The sequence below is a fragment of the Telmatherina bonti genome (assembly GCF_933228915.1).
Source record: "Telmatherina bonti genome assembly, chromosome: 20".
Taxonomy (NCBI): domain Eukaryota; kingdom Metazoa; phylum Chordata; class Actinopteri; order Atheriniformes; family Telmatherinidae; genus Telmatherina; species Telmatherina bonti.
This window is the reverse complement of record NC_136618.1, coordinates 14,432,976-14,451,569: the sequence shown is the minus strand read 5'-3', so window position 1 is coordinate 14,451,569 and position 18,594 is coordinate 14,432,976. Positions and strand designations below refer to the sequence as shown.

The 18,594-nt window shown below is 37.9% G+C and overlaps 1 protein-coding gene across 1 annotated transcript; it reads left to right on the top strand.

Annotated features, from left to right (window-relative positions):
* Window positions 1-10,243: 10,243 nt before the first annotated feature.
* Window positions 10,244-15,319, top strand: ppp1r16a (protein phosphatase 1, regulatory subunit 16A; the record flags this gene model as incomplete). The annotated part of the gene is made up of 10 exons (XM_079259864.1): window positions 10,244-10,490; window positions 10,769-10,839; window positions 12,902-13,047; window positions 13,296-13,399; window positions 13,652-13,776; window positions 13,881-14,006; window positions 14,084-14,159; window positions 14,301-14,430; window positions 14,540-14,702; window positions 14,792-15,319. 10 exons carry the CDS (start codon window positions 10,244-10,246, stop codon window positions 15,317-15,319), a joined length of 1,716 nt encoding a protein of 571 aa, XP_079115990.1.
* Window positions 15,320-18,594: the final 3,275 nt, after the last annotated feature.

Here is an 18,594-nt window from a genome sequence, read left to right as displayed (position 1 = left end):
TACTCTGCATCTTTTTAAATAACCTTATTTCAGACATAACGATCAGTCAAATAAGGGAGAGTGGATAGAAGTTCATTGTCATAATAGACTGCACACGCATTAGAAATGCTATAAATACCTACTGGATTGATCAGTGTGTTGTAAAGTTAAATATGACTGTAAAGACTAAAGAGTTTAGTGGAACAAATAGGAACAACTGATCATGGTTGACATTGTAGCAGTATATATGGGTATGAAAATAATACAATAGAGTGCAGGAGAGAAGTTAAATATCTCCAAAGACCAATGTGAAGCTAAAGACAGTCTTTATTTAGTGATATTGGAGGAGTGTGTCCCCAGTCCTGTGTTTGTGTGCATGTGTTTTGGAAAGGGGTAGTTTAAAGATAAAACTGTGAATGCAAAGATGATTACATAATTGTTTAACTTGACATAATTGATAATCACATGGATACAGTTAGATCATCTGACTTTGATTGTGCTTCTGAAATAATTCTCAGTAAATTGTAACTAGTAACATATAACTGATGCTTGTCGGTCCATGTCTGCTTTTTGTTTTCCTAATTTGCACTTTCATCTTTACTATAATGGTGCCGGGACTTTATTTAACTGTTTCACTACTTATTTTTGAACAAGTGCATTTAATTAGGACTATTTTAGACAATACTGTTAAGTGTCAGTGTATTTTTTCATTATTTTAACAGTCTTTACATTAAAGGGTATAGCCCCACTATCCTGGAGAGATGTGCTATAACAGAGAAGAAAATTATTGTAATTTTGTATGTTTGTCTTGATGGTTGATTGTAGTGTGAGACGGCTTGCTGAGTGGTTGAAGTTAACAAAAGAATAACATATAAACCTGAAAGGCATTAAACCCTATAAAGCCAGCCTTGCTCCCTAGCTCTGTCGTGCGTGGTCAAAGTACTTTCCAAACAGCATTTTCCCAGAGGAGGTATGGTCAAATATTTGTAGATTTCATGATATAGATTACCATTATCTTGAGCGCTCCTACATGCAAAATGTGACAGCATGTGATTTATTGCATAGTGTCACAGATCAAAGAGGAAATGATAAAAATGTAAAAGTCCATTTTAACAGTTATGGTCACAGTGGACTGTAACCTTTTGTAAGGAGGCACATTGTGTGCCCAGTTAGCAGCAAAAATTCCTCACTTAGCTGAACAAGCATTTTATTAGCTGGGCCAAGAATCCCAAACTCTGAAGTTATTATAAAGAGATTTTTCTCTAATCCTTGTATATTTAATTTTTCATGATAAGATTATTCCAACAGGTCAGATGACTCGGACAGTTCCTCCTCTGGAGAGTTAACACCCTCCTGTTTCTCCTCCTCTTAATGAGACATGTCTTTACTATCAGGCAGGCCTGTGTTTCAATGTGAGACTTTCTACCGGGAGATGTCACGTGCATCTAATCCTGTGGAGACTGTAAAGAATTGTAATGTCTTTTTATTTTTTCTGTAGTTTTGTGCCTGAATGACTTGACCTTTCTTCCTGCTTTGGTACATTCACAGAACTTAATTTAGGCTAGTCTGTGTCTCCTCCCCATCCTTCCTCCTCCTCATATTCTCCTCCATGTCCTTCACATTCTTTCCTCCACATCCTCTTGCTCCTTCATTCTATATCCCATGACTTGTTTGTGTATGTGTTGGTCCATCTCTTAATCTCAGTCCATCAAACATTCATTCTCACTGTGGGTTTTTTCTCTGTTTCTCCCTTCTCTTGGCTACTTGGCAGAATTAATGAGATTTTTGAGTGATTATATGGAGCAACTCAAAGCTTTACACATGACAGAGCTTACTCTAGATCCTCCTCTCTCTCTCTTGTAGTCCTTCTCTTTTTGTCCTCCAATCGAGGCCAGGAGGAACAAAAACATGTCACATCGTCGTCATCAAGAAGTCTACAGATTATTTTTGTAGACACCAAGGTTCTGATGTGTTTTGTCTCGCAAACAGTAAACAAAGTGTTTCTGTAATATCTGCACAGTAAGCGTTTAAAAAAAAACCAAAAAAAAAAAACCACAGCCTTTCTATGCGTTTGGCAGGCAGTTCAGGTCATCTGGCTCGGTTTCAGAGGGGAGCTGGGATCATTCCCGAACCATCATGCTACATTGACTCAGCACAGTTTGTTATAACAACCGACCCAAGAAGATCCTGAATGTAAAATTAAATGGCACACTGGACTGTTGGCTAGACAAAAACAGATGTATTGTTTCATGACCTAGTACATTTTGCAGATTTTCCAGATTTGATTATGAGCAGAGGTGAAGGGTGTGTTTTCATTTGTATGTTTTTAAGTTTTGTTACAAGCTAAGTTCACCCACTGGATGAATGTTTGAGCTTTAGTGAATATGTGTGTGTTTATAGTGCGCTATTCATTACAGCTGAAGAGAGAAAGTTTGTGTTCTTCAGCTTTCCTCCCAGTCTGGTCTTTCCAAAGAAAAAATGTCTGAACATTTTTTCTAATTTTATAAAATAGTCGTGTGTCTGTGCTGTGCCACCATGTTAAGTTTTTAAAAAAAAATTTATTTATTTATTTTTTTTATGTTATTGGATTAAAAAAAAAAACATCCGTGATCTCACCGTGTTTTTACATCTGTCTGGTTCTTGCGTGACTCAGAATCACAAGCTTCTTACACATTTTTGCCACCAACATGTTTCCCACTCAGAGTACTTTTAAGATGTACACTTGAAAGAAAGGTTAGTTTACATAGGTGCATTGATTAAAAGCAGTCCAGAAGTACACAAAAAGCCAAGCATTTTATCGGTGAGATGAGATTACAGCATTATAATCATTTTATTTTTTTTCCACTCATAGTTACTTTTATGTAATCCCTATCACCCTATCACTCTGGCATATACTTTTAAATGTGGCATCACCTCCAAAAGTTATTAATATATTCTTAATTAAACCTTTAAAGTTATAAGTTAACCAGAATAAACGAAACTGGAAAAACAAAGCACCCTGGAGACTTGATTTGTGTTGAGGACTAGTATCCTCTTGTGGTGTCCAGAAAGGAGGTCAAAGCAGTGAGTTATCTACACATGTAGATGACAAGAAAGCTCCCGCAATCTGCTTTCTGGTAGTCGGTTCCCGGCTTATTTCAACAGAAACACGAAGTTCTGGATTTTGCCTCTGACTCAAAATGGTTTTAAAAGATGACGTAAATGCTTTAGTGCAAATCCTTTCAAATTCATCTTGATTGCTGATGCGACAAGAAGTGCTGCATTTAAAAGGAGTTCATACTGTGCCTTTGTGGAATTATACTATAAATGATACACAGTGGTGAAAGTGTTTTGACAAGGATTTGTCCCTACTGGTTGGATTTATTTTCTTATTTTCTTAAATGTGCATGTTTTTATAAACCCATAAAGAAACGCACAAGAGAAGCATCACAAGGCTTTGATAGTGTTCAGAAATCATGTTCAAACTAAGATTTAAGGTCACTGAGGTTAAGTTACTGACACACAGGCATAACCCTTCCCTGTGTGTCAGGTCTATAGAGGTGGTCATATCAACATATATGACATAAATAACCACCTGATAACTGATCTCTGCTTCCCATACCCTAGAGGCTAGCTATATTTTATATAAAGTAACGATTTTTGTATATGTTGTAGACCTTCTCTCATGTTCAGTGAGTATCAAAAGGTCTGTACATTAGACTTATTTAAATGTACTAATGCTTTTTTCCTCTTAACCAAAGATTTTGTTGAAATGAACATTTTTATCAAATTTTGGCCGACAGCAATAGTGATTGCAAAAAATTACAAGTTTCTTTTTGCCCATTTGCTTTTTTCAAATTAGTTTTTATTTTTACAAATATTCTATGAATGCTACAGCCTGATAATAAACAAACACATAAAGATTATCAATCGGCAGTGAATATTGGTAAATAGAAAAAAAGAATATTTCTGTTTTGCTTTTAGGCTTTGGAAACAAAGAATTACACATGGAAGTTCTGGAAATAATTTGATATACAGAGTACTTCATGGAAACATATACTGTATTTTCAAGACTGTGAGTTGAACTTAAATACGTTGGCTGGTCCTGTGGCTTATTATCAGGTGCAGCTTTTCCCTTAAAATATCTCCCGCTGAAGTGTAACAAGAAGGTGCTCTGGGCTCGGAACAACTAAAAACTTGCTATTGTATCATTGAAACAGTAACTTAAAGCCAACTGAGAAAGACTGGAGCAAACAAAATGCCCCCCCCAAAAGAAAATCCTATTCTTCAGATTACAAACTGCAGAAAGTAAAATATGTAGCTCATAATAATAATCGAGCAGCAGAAAGAAAGTTTGGAGTAAGAAAGTAGAAATGGGCAAAAAGCAGGGGTTAGTTTCCATAAAGAGAGCAAAAAAAGCTCAACGCAGGCAGAAAACAAGATGACCTGAGCTTGAGGTACGAGTTCACAGATGGGGGCTTGAACAACGTGCTTCCAGGAGAGGGTTGTCAACAGTGCAGTTGCGTCTTCACACCCTGGTATTTCCCAACAAGATGAATATAAATGACTTTACAGACGGGCTTTGTAGGTGTTACCGCTTTCAGTGGAAGGAGACCATGGAGCTTGGTGAACTTGCTAACTGTGTTCATTTGTTTCTTGGACTTGTTGGTTTGTTATGCTGACTGAGCCTATTCAGCCTCCTGGATACTGCATGTTCTTTATGCTATTGTGTAACAGAAAGATTGTTCATGTGTTGCTGTAACATGCTGGACACCTATGCAGCCTGTTGTTCTGTGTGCTGTTGCATAGTTAAATACTAATCCCTGTATTAAATATCTGTTGTAACCCATTGATCATGAGGGCTGCTTTATTTTGGTGGGCCAGCTTCATGTGCTGCAGTAGCTTTGTCGTTATTTAACTTCCGGTGTCACACAGGTGATTTTTCACTTTTCCACTCACCACTGTGGCTATGGCATGCTTGGGTGTTCTTGGATTTTGTCAAATAAATTTGTAAGTAAATGCAACTTATAGTCCAGTTTGACTTGTATATGTTTTCTTTCCCATTTTATGGCGGCTTTTTAGACTGATGTGACTAATAGTCCAGAAAATAGAATAGTTTGCTGTATACTGTGGTAAGTTTAGGCATACTGTCAAAGACATACATTTTATTTTATTTTATTTTATTGAACTTTGTCTAATTTTCTCTCTTTGTCTCCACTAACAATGGCTAAATAGGCATCTGCCTTGCATCCTTTGAGCTGTCTATCCAGTAAATCAGTTTTATGTTGACTCTTGTCGTATCTTTCACTTTGTCCCTTTCTACTTCTTTCACTTGCTTCATCTTCCTCTCGCATTTTCTTTTCTTTTTTGATAAATTGGCTGTGGTGCTTTTTCAGATGGCCAGTGATATCCAGGGGCTGCTGTGTCATGTGGTGCCATAAAACAAAGTTTAAAGATCATAATGTCACATAGTGATGCTTAAAACTCTTGTTCATTCAGAGTCTCTGGGACTATGTCATTGAGATGCTGACATGAAAGTAGCTACAAGCAGTTTACCTTTCGATTAGTTATACTATTTTTATTTGGTTTATTTAAAAAAAAGTGTAATAAAGCTGTGGGTGTTGTAAATGCCGAACAGGTGGTGATAGTTCACCTCTATGTGTGTCATTGAACTGTAGGGCCTTTTACAAATCCACTTGAGGTGGGATATTTGAACGCTTGTAGTGGGAGCTGATTGTCAAAAATAAAGTATTGATTCTGATACTTGGCTAGCTGCGATCACAAGAGTAGACTGGTGAAGTAGAGGAGGAGTTTAAGGTAGAGTTTTATCATACAAAAGCAAAGTGAGACCAATTACACATCTGAAAAAAATTCCCTGACATATTTGGAAAATTAAGACATGCATGAAATAAAATGCTAAATTAATGGGATTTGTGTGAAAAATGAGACTGTTTGCAGGTTGATTGGTACAGACCAAGTATAACAGTAAACATGGTGTGTAAGGCGGAACCGAGCACCATTCTTCTGCTATCCTGCACTGATTGGCTTTGGCTGAGATTTAACTTGTCTCTGCCAAGAGACTGGTAATCTGTAAACATTTATACCAGTTGTCCTCTTGTACCCTGAGTGTTTGTATTTATAAATGTGTGTACGGGTCTAAGATGACTTGTCACTTCTTTACTTTTCCACTTGTTTTTATATACACCTATTTTCTGTTAACTGAGTACTTGTTTTGTTTTATAGCAGCTCACTGACTGGCAGCAACAGCCTTAGCGGACATTGCACCATCTGCTAAACCTGTTAATAAACAGTTTTCAAGTTGTAATTACTTGTTGTCACACAGAAGTTTAAGTTGTTAATAAGATCACTCAAGCAACTCTGTGTTGTTACTGCTGCTTTAAGAGAACTAATGCATGGTCACTGATGGATTTATGTGGTTTTCCACAGAATGGGTTTGGTCAGTGTTACCTTGAAATGTCTTGATATGTATGTAAAATTTTTCAACCAAAGATTAAATGATTTTTATCTGCTTTAAAGGGGCTAAAACAAAGGCATTTGTGGTATATTCTGACACCCTTAAAAGATATATGATCACATTAATTTAGCAGATCTTTACAAAATAATTTGGGTTTGTGCATTTTTCACCTGCCTGTATAATCCCAGTAAAATAATAATAATAATAATAAAAAAAAAAAAACATTTGTCGTGTACTTGTTTTAGTTTAGCTGCTTCAGTCAGTGCAGTGATTTTGGCACGATTTTATTATTGACATCACATCTGCTTTGCCTCCAATATTCGGCACATTTGGAGAATTAATGAAGTCCGTCTCTCTTGTATTTTCAGTAGATGTCCTTTGCTGTTGTCAGATTTCACCTACAATTATGTATTCTTGATTCATCCAGTAAATTTGGGAACTTATCTGATGATGAGTGTTAACTGTGAGTGGTTGTTCAGGATAGGAAATAGTGTATGCAGTTATGCAGATGAGACTACAGTATTCGGAAAAGCTCTTTTCCTTCTATACCAACAATTTTGTATTGACATTACACTTCTCATTACTGCCATGCATGCATGTGGGTTTATATTTACTGCACTATTTCTGGATCTGACTGTCTCTGTGCATGGAAGCTTGCATGTATGAAAGTGTCCTAGGTGTGTGTATATTTATCATGGGTGGGAAATCGAATAAAAAAAATTTGAATATTGGCATTTATTTGCTTCACAATTTTAAAAATAATTTTTAAAAAAAATTTTAATAAATACAAATAATCCCAAATAAATTATTGTCTCTTTTTTTTTTTTTTTTTTTTTTTTTTAAAATTGATCTTTTTTTTTTTTTTTTTGGTCATGTTAATTATTATAGCAACAGATCGGGCTACTGTGATGTGAAAAATGACCAGCAAAAAAAGTTTTTACTTTTTTTTTAAGGCTACAAAATCAGCAATATCGAACAATCATGAGAATCGCAATTTAAATAGAATCACACCCAAAAAAAATCAGAATTGAATCAAATTGGTATAAAAGCATATCGTCACAGCCCTAGTATTTATTAACAACTTTACTTGCACATATATTACTTCTTAACAATAGAACAATGAAAAGACCTTGTTGGAAAACATCTTAAAGGCTAACTTAGCATATTATTCGGCATCTTTTCTCATTTTGGGTAGGGAAAACGATGTTGACTTGAGAAAGATTATTGGACATTTTTGTGTGTAGATGCAGCATACAGGTTATACAGGTTGGAGGACTTTTGTAAGTTATTTTTTTCAATGTGTGAAGGTGCTGCGAGGAAAGTCAGTGACTGTTTTTTTTTTTTGTGTTTTTTTTAATGTATAAGGACCCGAGCAGTGAAGAGAGTAAGATGAATGATCTTTGTTATGAAATAAAGATGGCCTAGTAGTGTGTCAGTATTTCAACAAACACTCCTGAAACACTCTTTTATAAACTGTTTAACGAGTAACATGTGATGTGGTAGTCATAAAAAATCCACATATTAGGATTGGGTTACATAATTTGTTTAATTTATGAGAAACAAAATTAACATCTAAGACTGGGAGATTTAGTTCAATGATCTCACAGTGTGTCTGGATTTCCAGGAATTATTTCACTAATACAGCCATCACGTTCCTGTAGGGATTTTTCTCTTATTCCCAGTACTTTTCCCTTTTAAAGCCACTTACTGTGTTGCAAACACAGTTAACCTTCAATTGGTTATTTGACCATGAATAGTTTGGTCAAAGCTTTGGTCTATGAATAAATGATATATAAGCCATCTTTTGTTTAACATATTTCGTATACCATGGTTTTACTGTTTTATGAAGACATGTTAAACTATGTTGCTCCACTGTCAATCATATGATACATGTTATAACATGTAATATAACATATGTTATAACGTTCATCGTGTGCATTCCAGTTCATGCTCATTGGTGCATTGTTGCTGTGACTGATCCATAAAGTGACCTGTCAATTTATTGCATCATGTTTGGTTCTAAGGAAATCCTTACATTGTAGTTTGTGACAAAGGGTGAGAGGGTAAGTATCTTAAAATAGTAATTCTGTCCCCAAGGCAATAGTTAAGATTTTAGTTGGCAAGGGAAAATCCAAAGGGAAATGTAAATGAAGCTCTTTCTCTATTCCTTTATTCTACATTTCCTTCGTGTTAATGTGAATTAATTTTTTTTAAAAAAGGGACTTATTTGTGGTTATAAAGATAACAGGAAAACACAAACCTTACCAGAGTCACAGTGAGATTAAACTCTCAAGAGGAGCCTTGCACCCATTGCTTCTTATCATTCTTTGTATAGTTATGTGTCAACTAATTAGTTGATACATTGGACACCGTGGTCTACCCTTCGTTCAACTTCCTATGCACTGGCTGCTTGCTGCAGTGGCTCCAAGGCCAGGGACAACTGTCTTGTCAGTCACTCTCTCTATCTTACTGAGTGCCTCTAGTTGACCTTCCTCTCAGTGCTCACAGGCCAAGACCTAAATAATATATGAGCAGCCTGGAAAGAGCCGAGTGAGTGCGAGCTGTGTAACTATGCTTGGAAGTTAACGAAAGGTAACGAGAGCATTCTCGCTGACCGAGGTTGCGAGAGGTAGAACTTGCACTGAAACGGAATGTTGCACGCTACTTGTGAACTAGTTTTTCTTCCCATCTTACCTTGTAGGCATCCCTTCAGCTGAGAAGTATGTGTTAGGCTGCAGGGTATGTCAATCATTAATGAAAAGCGCCCCACCATCTCGGGTTTCCTTCGGGAGAGGAGTGGGAGAGTAGGGAGAAGGGGGAGAGAAGGAGCTCAGGGGTTAAAGATAACATGATTAGGAGTGCAGCATGTGTATATTATACTGTAACACAGCACTCACGTTTTCTCTCCCTGCCCACAGACAGGTGACGATGTCATTGAGGAACAAGTCATCGAAGCTTTTATGGCCTGCTCTCATCTTCTGAAGACCTGCCAGGACATGCACCTCTACCACAACAATGATTTCTGTTGACAGGACATGCACCTCTACCACAACAATGATTTCTGTTGACCACCATGGTGCATTTGAGTTCAGCCAGAACTGGAATAGGCCTTGTCTAAATCCTCCAGATGTCACATCCTGTTGTCACTGAACATACTTTCTGCCTCCTGGATTTATTGTTTACTGCTACCAATGGATTCTCAGATACTTACCTCACTCTTGGATCCAAGTCTTGGACACGGTTATTTATATTTAAAGCGATAGTAAAAAGTCCGACCAGGATATTAGTTTGACTGCCTTTAACTACTACTTTTCTCTTTTCTGTCTTTTCTTGATTGTATCATTAGACAGATTAAATACAGTTGAAATGGATAAAAGGACTGAAAACCGGCTGACGTCCACAGCTTGGGTTGTTGAGTTTTGGACACCTTTTTACCACCATTTCCTTTTGGCACGATAAGTGCTGTTGTGTTTTGTTCCCTAAATAAGTAAATCATGGAAAAGAGACATGGCAGTTATCTTTTGGTGGCTCACTTCTGAAATCATGGAGATATCTGCCACCTAATAAACAACTGAGATTGTTTTGTTTCATCAGAGTTTGTAATATTTTGCTGCTCATGTTATTTTTTTTATTGCACAGAAAAACTGAACCATCTAGTTTTGTTTTCGACAGGCCGTTATGTCTGCCTGTTTGGCCTGACATAAGGGCGGGGAAGCTTAAATTAAATTTTGAACCCTGAGTTACTGAAAGGATTTAGCATCCTCACAGCATATTGAAAGAAACCACATTACAGAAGCAAAGCCACTGGCAATGGCAGCAGAACACAGTGAGCTGCTGGCTGAGATGGCAACAATCGGGCGTCTGGGTGCCACTGAACGCTTAAAGCATGCCCAGAAACGGCGTGCTCAGCAGCTAAAAGCATGGGCACAGATGGAAAAGGATGCAGCACGAGGATCAAGAGCCAAGGCAGACAAGAAGAAGCCTCGAACCAGCAAAGTGACATTCCCCCACTCTGTCACCCTTCTAGATGCAGCTGCCCGCAATGACGTGGATGAGGGTAAGACAAAACATGCCTGCATAGTTCTTAGTAATTGTTAAAGAAGTGGCTTGTGTGCTCAGCCAGTTCTGTTCAAGGGTTTTGTACTTGGTTGCTGAATTAGGACTAATTATAGTTGCAAATCTTTCATTCTTCATATTCATTGTAATTCTGCTTTGTTAGAGTCATCTCAGTTTAGACCAAATAGATATGAAGTAAGTGTTTTAACATCTTATAGAAAGGACTTTTCTCCAGTCAGTTGTAACAACACTACATCTGTTACTGTTTTTTTTTTTTAGTGAGGGAGCTGCTGAATAGTGGTGTCAATCCAGACCTGGTCAATGAAGATGGGCTGACGGCCTTACATCAGGTACACTTTCAGTTTGATGAAAGAGTGGCAACATGGTACTTAGCTTCCTCTAGTCTCTCTCTGTACTTCTGTTTAAATATATAAACACAGGAATACATTATCTGCTATTATGTTTTTCACAACATCAAGTTCTTCCTATATCTTGACGTAATTACTCATTAGGTACAGACACATCCATTTGAGTTTGACAGTCCTTAAAAACTGCCAAGTGACTTTTATACATTATCTGTGTTTGGAGCTTCTGCTTTGAGATCGTCATACACTCTTTTCCCTTTATTATGTCTGAACTTTAATTTATCTTTGTCTACATAAAAGCACTGATTACTTTCCCTGTTTTAGTTAAACAGTGAAGGCAGCAGTATGTAAACAAAACCTCAGATAAGCAACAACACACAGCATGACTGCATTTATTGAACAAAATGCCAACTTTAGTCTAAATACATTAAGTCTGAGTAAAGATAATTAGCAACTGTGAGTACCTCTGTAACAGCAGCAGCTTTGGTAGTTTGCTGATCTGGATGTGTGTTAATGTTGCCAAGGAAAAAAAAAACCTCAGAAATGATCCTAGAGAGCAATTGTTGCTGCCCTCCTATTTTAGACTTGTTAATAAGTATTTTCCAACAATACAGTGCTCTTCATTTTACCATGAAAAAGTTTATTCCAGGTGAAAAACATTCAGGAAAGCTGCTAATTTCCTCAGAAGTGGACATTTGAGAAGGTGCAGCCAAAGTTTAGACAATTATTCAGGTTATTGCTGACTTAGCCCTAAACTGGACTGTGCTCCCTTCACAATCAGAAAGCAAACTGTGCCGTGTTGTTTTCTCTCTATTGGACTCATTTCTATTAATCCCATACATCCTTATCCTTTCTTAGAAAAAAAGATGTCATTCTGCGTTAGACCTTATAACAAGTGCCAGATCAATCACTAATCATGAGTAGAAAAATGCACTTGCTTTTGGGCTTTGTAAAGGCAGGTAACTACCTATATGTGTCCAGCTTTTGTTTGTTTGTTTTTTTGTTTGTTTTTTTGGTATTAAAATTTTGAAATGGTAGTTTTATGTGTAACGTTTTTTTAAACTGCTTACGCCACTTGACCTGGACTCTTCATCATGTGGGAGAAGAGATGATGGATGGATGGATGGATAAAATAAAGGGTGTACTGTGTATTTTTACACACTGCACCCTCATTTTGAAAAGTTATTGTGAAGTTATTGTTAAGTTATTGTTTATTTAATATTGTTGATGGAAAAAAGCAAGAGAGGGGGTAAGAAAAAAGATGGACTCTTGGTGGAATCTGGATATAGTGGCACCCTGTAGTGACCTGGGGTTCCCCTTTTCTCCTCCGGGTTCTCAGACTTGTCTCCCCTGTCCATCCACCCGCCACTGCTGTACCTATTTTACTGTTAGCAGAGCCACTTATGCAGACCTTTAACATATGCAGGAAAAACTTATATCTTTGATTCTGGATGTCACCTGAATAACCATTATCGCTAATATTAATGTTGTTTCTACTGCTGTTTTGCCTTTGGGCCTCTTTTTCCTTAATAACATTTATATACACCGTCCCACATCAACTTATTAGATGTTTGTCTTTTGTTTTGTATGTTTGTGCAAACTCTTGTTTTTCAGGATTTTTATTTATTTATTTATTCATATCCTGATGCTTAAATCCTTATGTCTGTTTCCCCGCCCCATCAGATGGAGTATGGTTTTTTCAGGAAACCATTATATGAGTTCCTGCAGTTTGTTGGTTGCATCCTTCATTCCCACTTTTTTCTCTCTCTCTCTCTCATTATAAGGTTACAAGCCTCCCCACACTCATAAGAGGAGTGTTTGTCAGTACAGAGAACTCTTTCTGCAAGCAGCTGATGCAGTGTTTTCTTTTGGAAAACTTGGGTGTTTGTACAGCAGAGGATGGAGCCATGCATACAGATTTGTCTTGCACCAGCGCAGTATTGGTTACCATTAAGAATGAAGGCTAGATTTATAAATTTCTGCTCATTCTTTTTTAACTACTGCACAAGCTTTGTCATTTTTTACATGCTCTCTCTTGTTTTTTCAGTGCTGCATTGATGACTTTGTAGAAATAGTGAAATGCCTGCTTGATGCTGGTGCCTCTGTGAATGCCTGTGACAGTGAGCTGTGGACACCGCTGCATGCTGCTGCCACCTGTGGGCACACTGGACTGGTGCAGCTATTAATTCAAGCGTAAGTGTAGTGATAAATTCTGTTTTCTTGTTTGATATCCTGCAAACCTTTCTCTCAGCTGTTCTAATATTATGTTATTCATACGGCTGACTGGAGCATAAACAAAGCCACTAGAGAGGGAAGTTTACAAAACAATGCAAATATGGCCACAGTGTAAATCAGGGTGTGCCATTTTAGTCCTGTCCACTTTGCATGGATGAAAGCACTCTCGTTCCCTTTTATATGCGTTTCTATGTGCACACTTTCAGTGGAGCTGACCTGCTGGCTGTCAATGCGGATGGCAATATGCCATATGACCTCTGTGAGGACGAGGCCACCCTCGAGCTGCTAGAGATGGTTATGGCTGAACAAGGTCAGTAAGATGAATGAAAACAAACGTCTCTTTTACATATCAGGTGTAGTCTCATGAATATAATTTTCATGATTGTTCAGTCTTCCAACCGCTGATTGGTTAAAAAAAAAAAAAAAAGATGCAAGTGGAAAATTTGAGCTTTGCTAAACATCTCATACGTTTGGTTATATTTGAAATTGAGTGGAAAACGGAAAACAAATATTTGAGGCTTCACCCATTGTAAAAAGCATCTTTGTTTCCATCCCTGTTCAGGTATAACTCAGGACCGCATCGATGAATGCAGAGGAGTTAAAGAGACTGTTATGCTTGCTGACATTCAGGCTCTGGTTCAGAGTGGAGCAGATTTAAATGCACAAGACAACAATGGTGCAACACTGGTAAGATGGATCAGAATAACAGTCGTGTTTGATTCGAGTTGTGAAACACATCAGTCGAATGATATAGCGCTGTAATATCTTTGTTGTGTTTGAATTCTTGATAGATCCATATTGCAGCTGCCAATGGCTACATGTCTGTAGCAGAGCTGCTGGTAGAGCACAGGGCTCAGCTGGAGGTGAAGGACTCTGATGGGTGGACGCCGCTACATGCTGCTGCCTGCTGGGGACATGTTAGTACTGCAGCCATATCAGTAAAAGCTCAAACTCCTGTACTGACTGATGAGTAATATTTATATTTGATTCTCAGATCCAAATGGTGGAACTGCTTGTAGCCCATGGAGCTAACCTAAATGCAACGTCTGTCCTCGAGGAGACACCTTTAGGTGAGATTGGTATTTTGGTGATTGGTATTTGGTCCTGTCTTTGTTTTTTTTTATCTGACATAAACATGTGACTTTTCTTTCATCTTACAAGGAAGGTAAAGTGTTCCAGAAACCTGATCTTTCATTCTATGTCCTTTCCAGATGTGTGTATGGATGAAGAAGTTAGAGCCAAACTATTGGACTTGAAGCACAAACATGATGCCATCATGAAAAGTCAGGACCGGCAAAAGGGCACGCTGCAAAGACGAGTATCAAGCACTGGCAGCAGAGGGTGAGAGAGAAAGCTCAGGGAAACCGTGAGCTGTGCATCAATTTCTACACCGCAGTTACAGCAATTAAGTGTTTAACTTGCATCTCCTCTTTTACGTGGGATCTTATAGTAAGGTGGTGCGTCGTGTTAGTGTGAACGAACGCTCCAGTCTGTACCGGCGGGAACACCATAAGGAGGCTATGGTGTGGCAGGAACGTGGCAGACAGCCTGAGCCGCAGGATGATGATGAAGACAGACAAACTGACAATGAGCTGCACCAACATGCATCTATGGTGACTGAAACTGATTATTATGTGTTTTATTACATAAAGATAGAAGAGTGAGCTGGTTTAACCTGTTGAACGTTCTTCTTCTGTTTCAGGTTGCCGGTGGTGCAGCAACATCACGATTAGAAGAACTGGAGGCTGCAGACAGAAAAATCACATCAAGCTTAGGAAATGGAGAGACCTCTGTTTCTTTGGCATCCTCTGTACCTGGAGAGCTGTGGAGTGGAGGGGGGCGCATGGAACGCAGTGCCACCTATGAGCTTAGCTCTGCAGGTGGAGCCGCGTACACAGAGGGCGAGGTCGCAGACAGTATGGCTCGGGAAAAATCGCACCACACTCTGGCTGATCTGAAACGCCAACGGGCAGCTGCTAAGCTCAATAAATATCCCGCACCTCCACCTCCTCTGCCTCCTCCTGTAGAGGAGGAGCCTTCTGTTGTGGCAGCTGAGATGACAACCTCTCAGGCTCAGCCAGAGAACCAGATGACTCCCACTGCAGAGCAGGCGGTCTCCCCCAGCCAGGTGTACTTCACCCCAGCCAGTGGAGATCCTCCACTTCTTAAGCTTCGAGCGCCTGAAGAGGACCAGTCAACTAATAAAGAGCCTTGCTGTGGCCTCATGTAGGCGGCCTCACACACTCAGACACGCTGCCTGCAGAGTACACAGTTCAAAGTGGCCGCCACCGTTTAAATGAAACCCCAAAGACGGTAACTTTAAGCGACATGCCAATGATGGGTTCATCTGATTACTACTTCTATGCATTTGTATGCAGTTCAAGTTCAATCTACGTGCTTGTTTCTTCTTTGTTTCCTTGTCTTTAATTCACATGAACGGTTTTTTTTTGCTTTTTCTCTTTAGTGACCTCTGTTAACTGTAAGATTTTTGCAGAAGCTCAGATGAAGCACCAGCAAAGATCTGCTCGACCCAGTTTTCACCCAGTTTACCCACTTCCTTTTCATGAACATCTTGAGTGAATCAATTGAAAATTGTTATTGATGTAAAAAGATATTGAAGCACAGCTGATTGGTTTGAATAAGAATGAGGTTATTTCTGTGATTGACTGATATTTGCTGACATTTTAATTTAACATGTCTTTAATGTTTGGAAAACTGATAAATGATTTTTTTTCAATAAACACACCAGCTAGTCTGATAAGGCAATAATAGATTACAGCTATGCTTTTTTTTTTTTTAAATAGACTGATATATGCTGAATAGTTTTCAGATGGCTTCACAGAGCGTAGAGAACTTACATTTCAATATTTGTAAATGTGCAATTTTGTAAGTTGTTTATCTTTAATATTAGATCATGAATATTTAAATCATTGGTAAATTAACTCGGACTGTTAACACAAGCAGATTAATATTTTTCTGTCAGTATTTCTATTTTTCTACCCTCTGAATGGAATCACATTATTTATTCTATCTTATGCTGAGACAAAAGCTGTATAAAATTTTGTAAAGCTCAACGTTGTGATGTTACGGGAAAAAAACGACAGAAAAAATATTTTTGTGTTGAAAAAAATTATCTAAGATGTTATCAGCTTTATTGTTCAATCAAAAACACTTATGTGATTGTTTATCAAAGGTTGGTGCCTTCTCACGGTGACTTATCTGATGTTGGTTTGCACAAAGTCCCACATGTAAATTTGGTGATCAGTGGGATGAAAAGCTCTGGCATGGACTTGATTTAATGTAAATGCACTCCAATTACTGTATTGCATTTCAGTTTTGTTAGTGATTTTTACCGATCCCTGTTCAGAAAAACAAGATATAAAAACTTTTTTTTCACAAATGATTTTTGTATTTTCATAATGCAAGTGTTCCTGTTTAATGTATCTGTATGTTATTACTGTTGACTGCACAGAGGAAATCACATTATGTCTTTAGTCAAATATTGTATTTGTTTATGTTGGAGATGGGATCTGACTTATCCTTCACCTGACTGTCCAGTCTTTTTCTGTTTACCTGCAGATGAGAACGCCCCCCCCCCCCCCCCCGTGGTGAAATTGAGCAATCCCTCTCTTACCTTTTCTCTTCATCTTGCATGAGACACTCGGTCACTTTCAATACATCTCAGCTGTCGCGGTCTGTCCTCATCAGGCTGCCATGGCAGCAGTTGACACACAAATTAAACTCTTTGGCACATATTTGTTACAAAGCTAATACATGTATGTAGTGTACTTTTAAGTGGTTTGAGTTCAGTTTTTTGTTTGTTTCTTTTCTTAAAAGATGTGCCAGCATTATCCTAATGTGCACCCAACAACGTGCACAGCATGACACTGAAACAGATTTTATGTGGCCTCAGCTATGGTTGTGTTTAAATACAATCTGCTATGATTGCTCATGTTTTAACGGAGTAAAGACTGCTGCTCTTATAAGGATTAATTAGATGAACCTCACATCATAACTTTGTATTTCCAAATATTTCTGAAATTATGATTTCGTCATTTGATGCTGCCAAACTGCACACTACATAACACATGAACGTCACCAGGACATCACATGCTTGTATGTGAACAGTTTTAGTTCGGGATATCAAATGTCTTTCCCATGCCCTCTCCAAGATGTCTGGGAAGGATTTCTATTCACTCACACTGTGTCCTGACATACACACCTTCTTTGGCTTACATAGTAAATCAAAAGTAACACAAACTGCCATCATAACTAGCTTGTAACAATCATAGAAAGGACCCAGATGAATAGGAAATGTAATCAGGTGACTGCTGATTTCTTCAGCTATTTCTCTGTTTTGGTCTTGTTCCAAGGTTCAACCACAAAGTACACACTTGCTTTAGATACTTGTGGCCTATACTTAAGTCTGTTTTTGTCTTACTTAAAAACATTAGAAAAATACAACAAAGTACAGACAAAATTTACTTTGCTATTTAACATTTAAGAATAATAAGAATCAGCTCATAATACAAAATATAAAAGCGCTTTTGAGACATAATTTAGCTTCTGTATATATTTTTTTAGCAAAGAGCTTTTTCAAAAAAATCTGGCTGAATTTAGTTGACAATGATGATTATCGGGGTTGTGATTCCGTGCATTACTGACACATTATCACATGGCTGCGTTTCCACTCATTTACCAGGGGAAAGTTTACCCCCTTTCAGCAAAAACTGTCTTGTATTTCTTTCTAAAAAATGTTCTCCAACTTTTTGATTTAGGAATCTTATGAGCTCTGTGTTTCCAGCTGCAGATGACATTTTTTCTATGGCAGAAACTACTAAATGTTTGTCTTCGATTTTCATCACAAATGAATAAGAAGACTAAGTGCCTCCATCCGTTTCCTATATCCATTTCATCCAATTCAGTGTTGCTAGGTTCCACAAATCATTTAAAAAGAAGCTGTCACCATCTGCAGAATTTGCAAGCTGAGAATCAGCTACCTAGTACTGTTAAGAATACATAGATACGACTACACTGTTCATTCAGCTGCTTCTATGTGATTGTTTTAAATGTACATATATTATTTAATACATTTGGCACAAGTATTTAGAAATGGTTGAATTCAGAGAAACTTTGTGTACATTTGGATTAGACCAGTTGTCTCCTAATAAATTTCAATATTTCATAGACTTTACCAATAGTTAATTAAATAATTCCTGGAAACATCACTGTAATCACCCATTTTCTCCTAATCTTGGGCTCATTATGGTTACAAATGTTTGGTAAATTTATGTTAAACTGATAACGCAGTCCTGTGAAGCCCTCTTTGTAATGCTTTTGTACAATTTGGACATGAACTTCAATCCAGAGTGAGAAGCTGATGTTTTTCACTGAGGGCTTTCATGCCGCATTCAAGAACCTGGGGACATTGGGAACAACGCTGAAACAAACATCTTTCACATTTAGTTGGACTAACGCGATTTAAGAAGCCATTTTTGTTCTTAC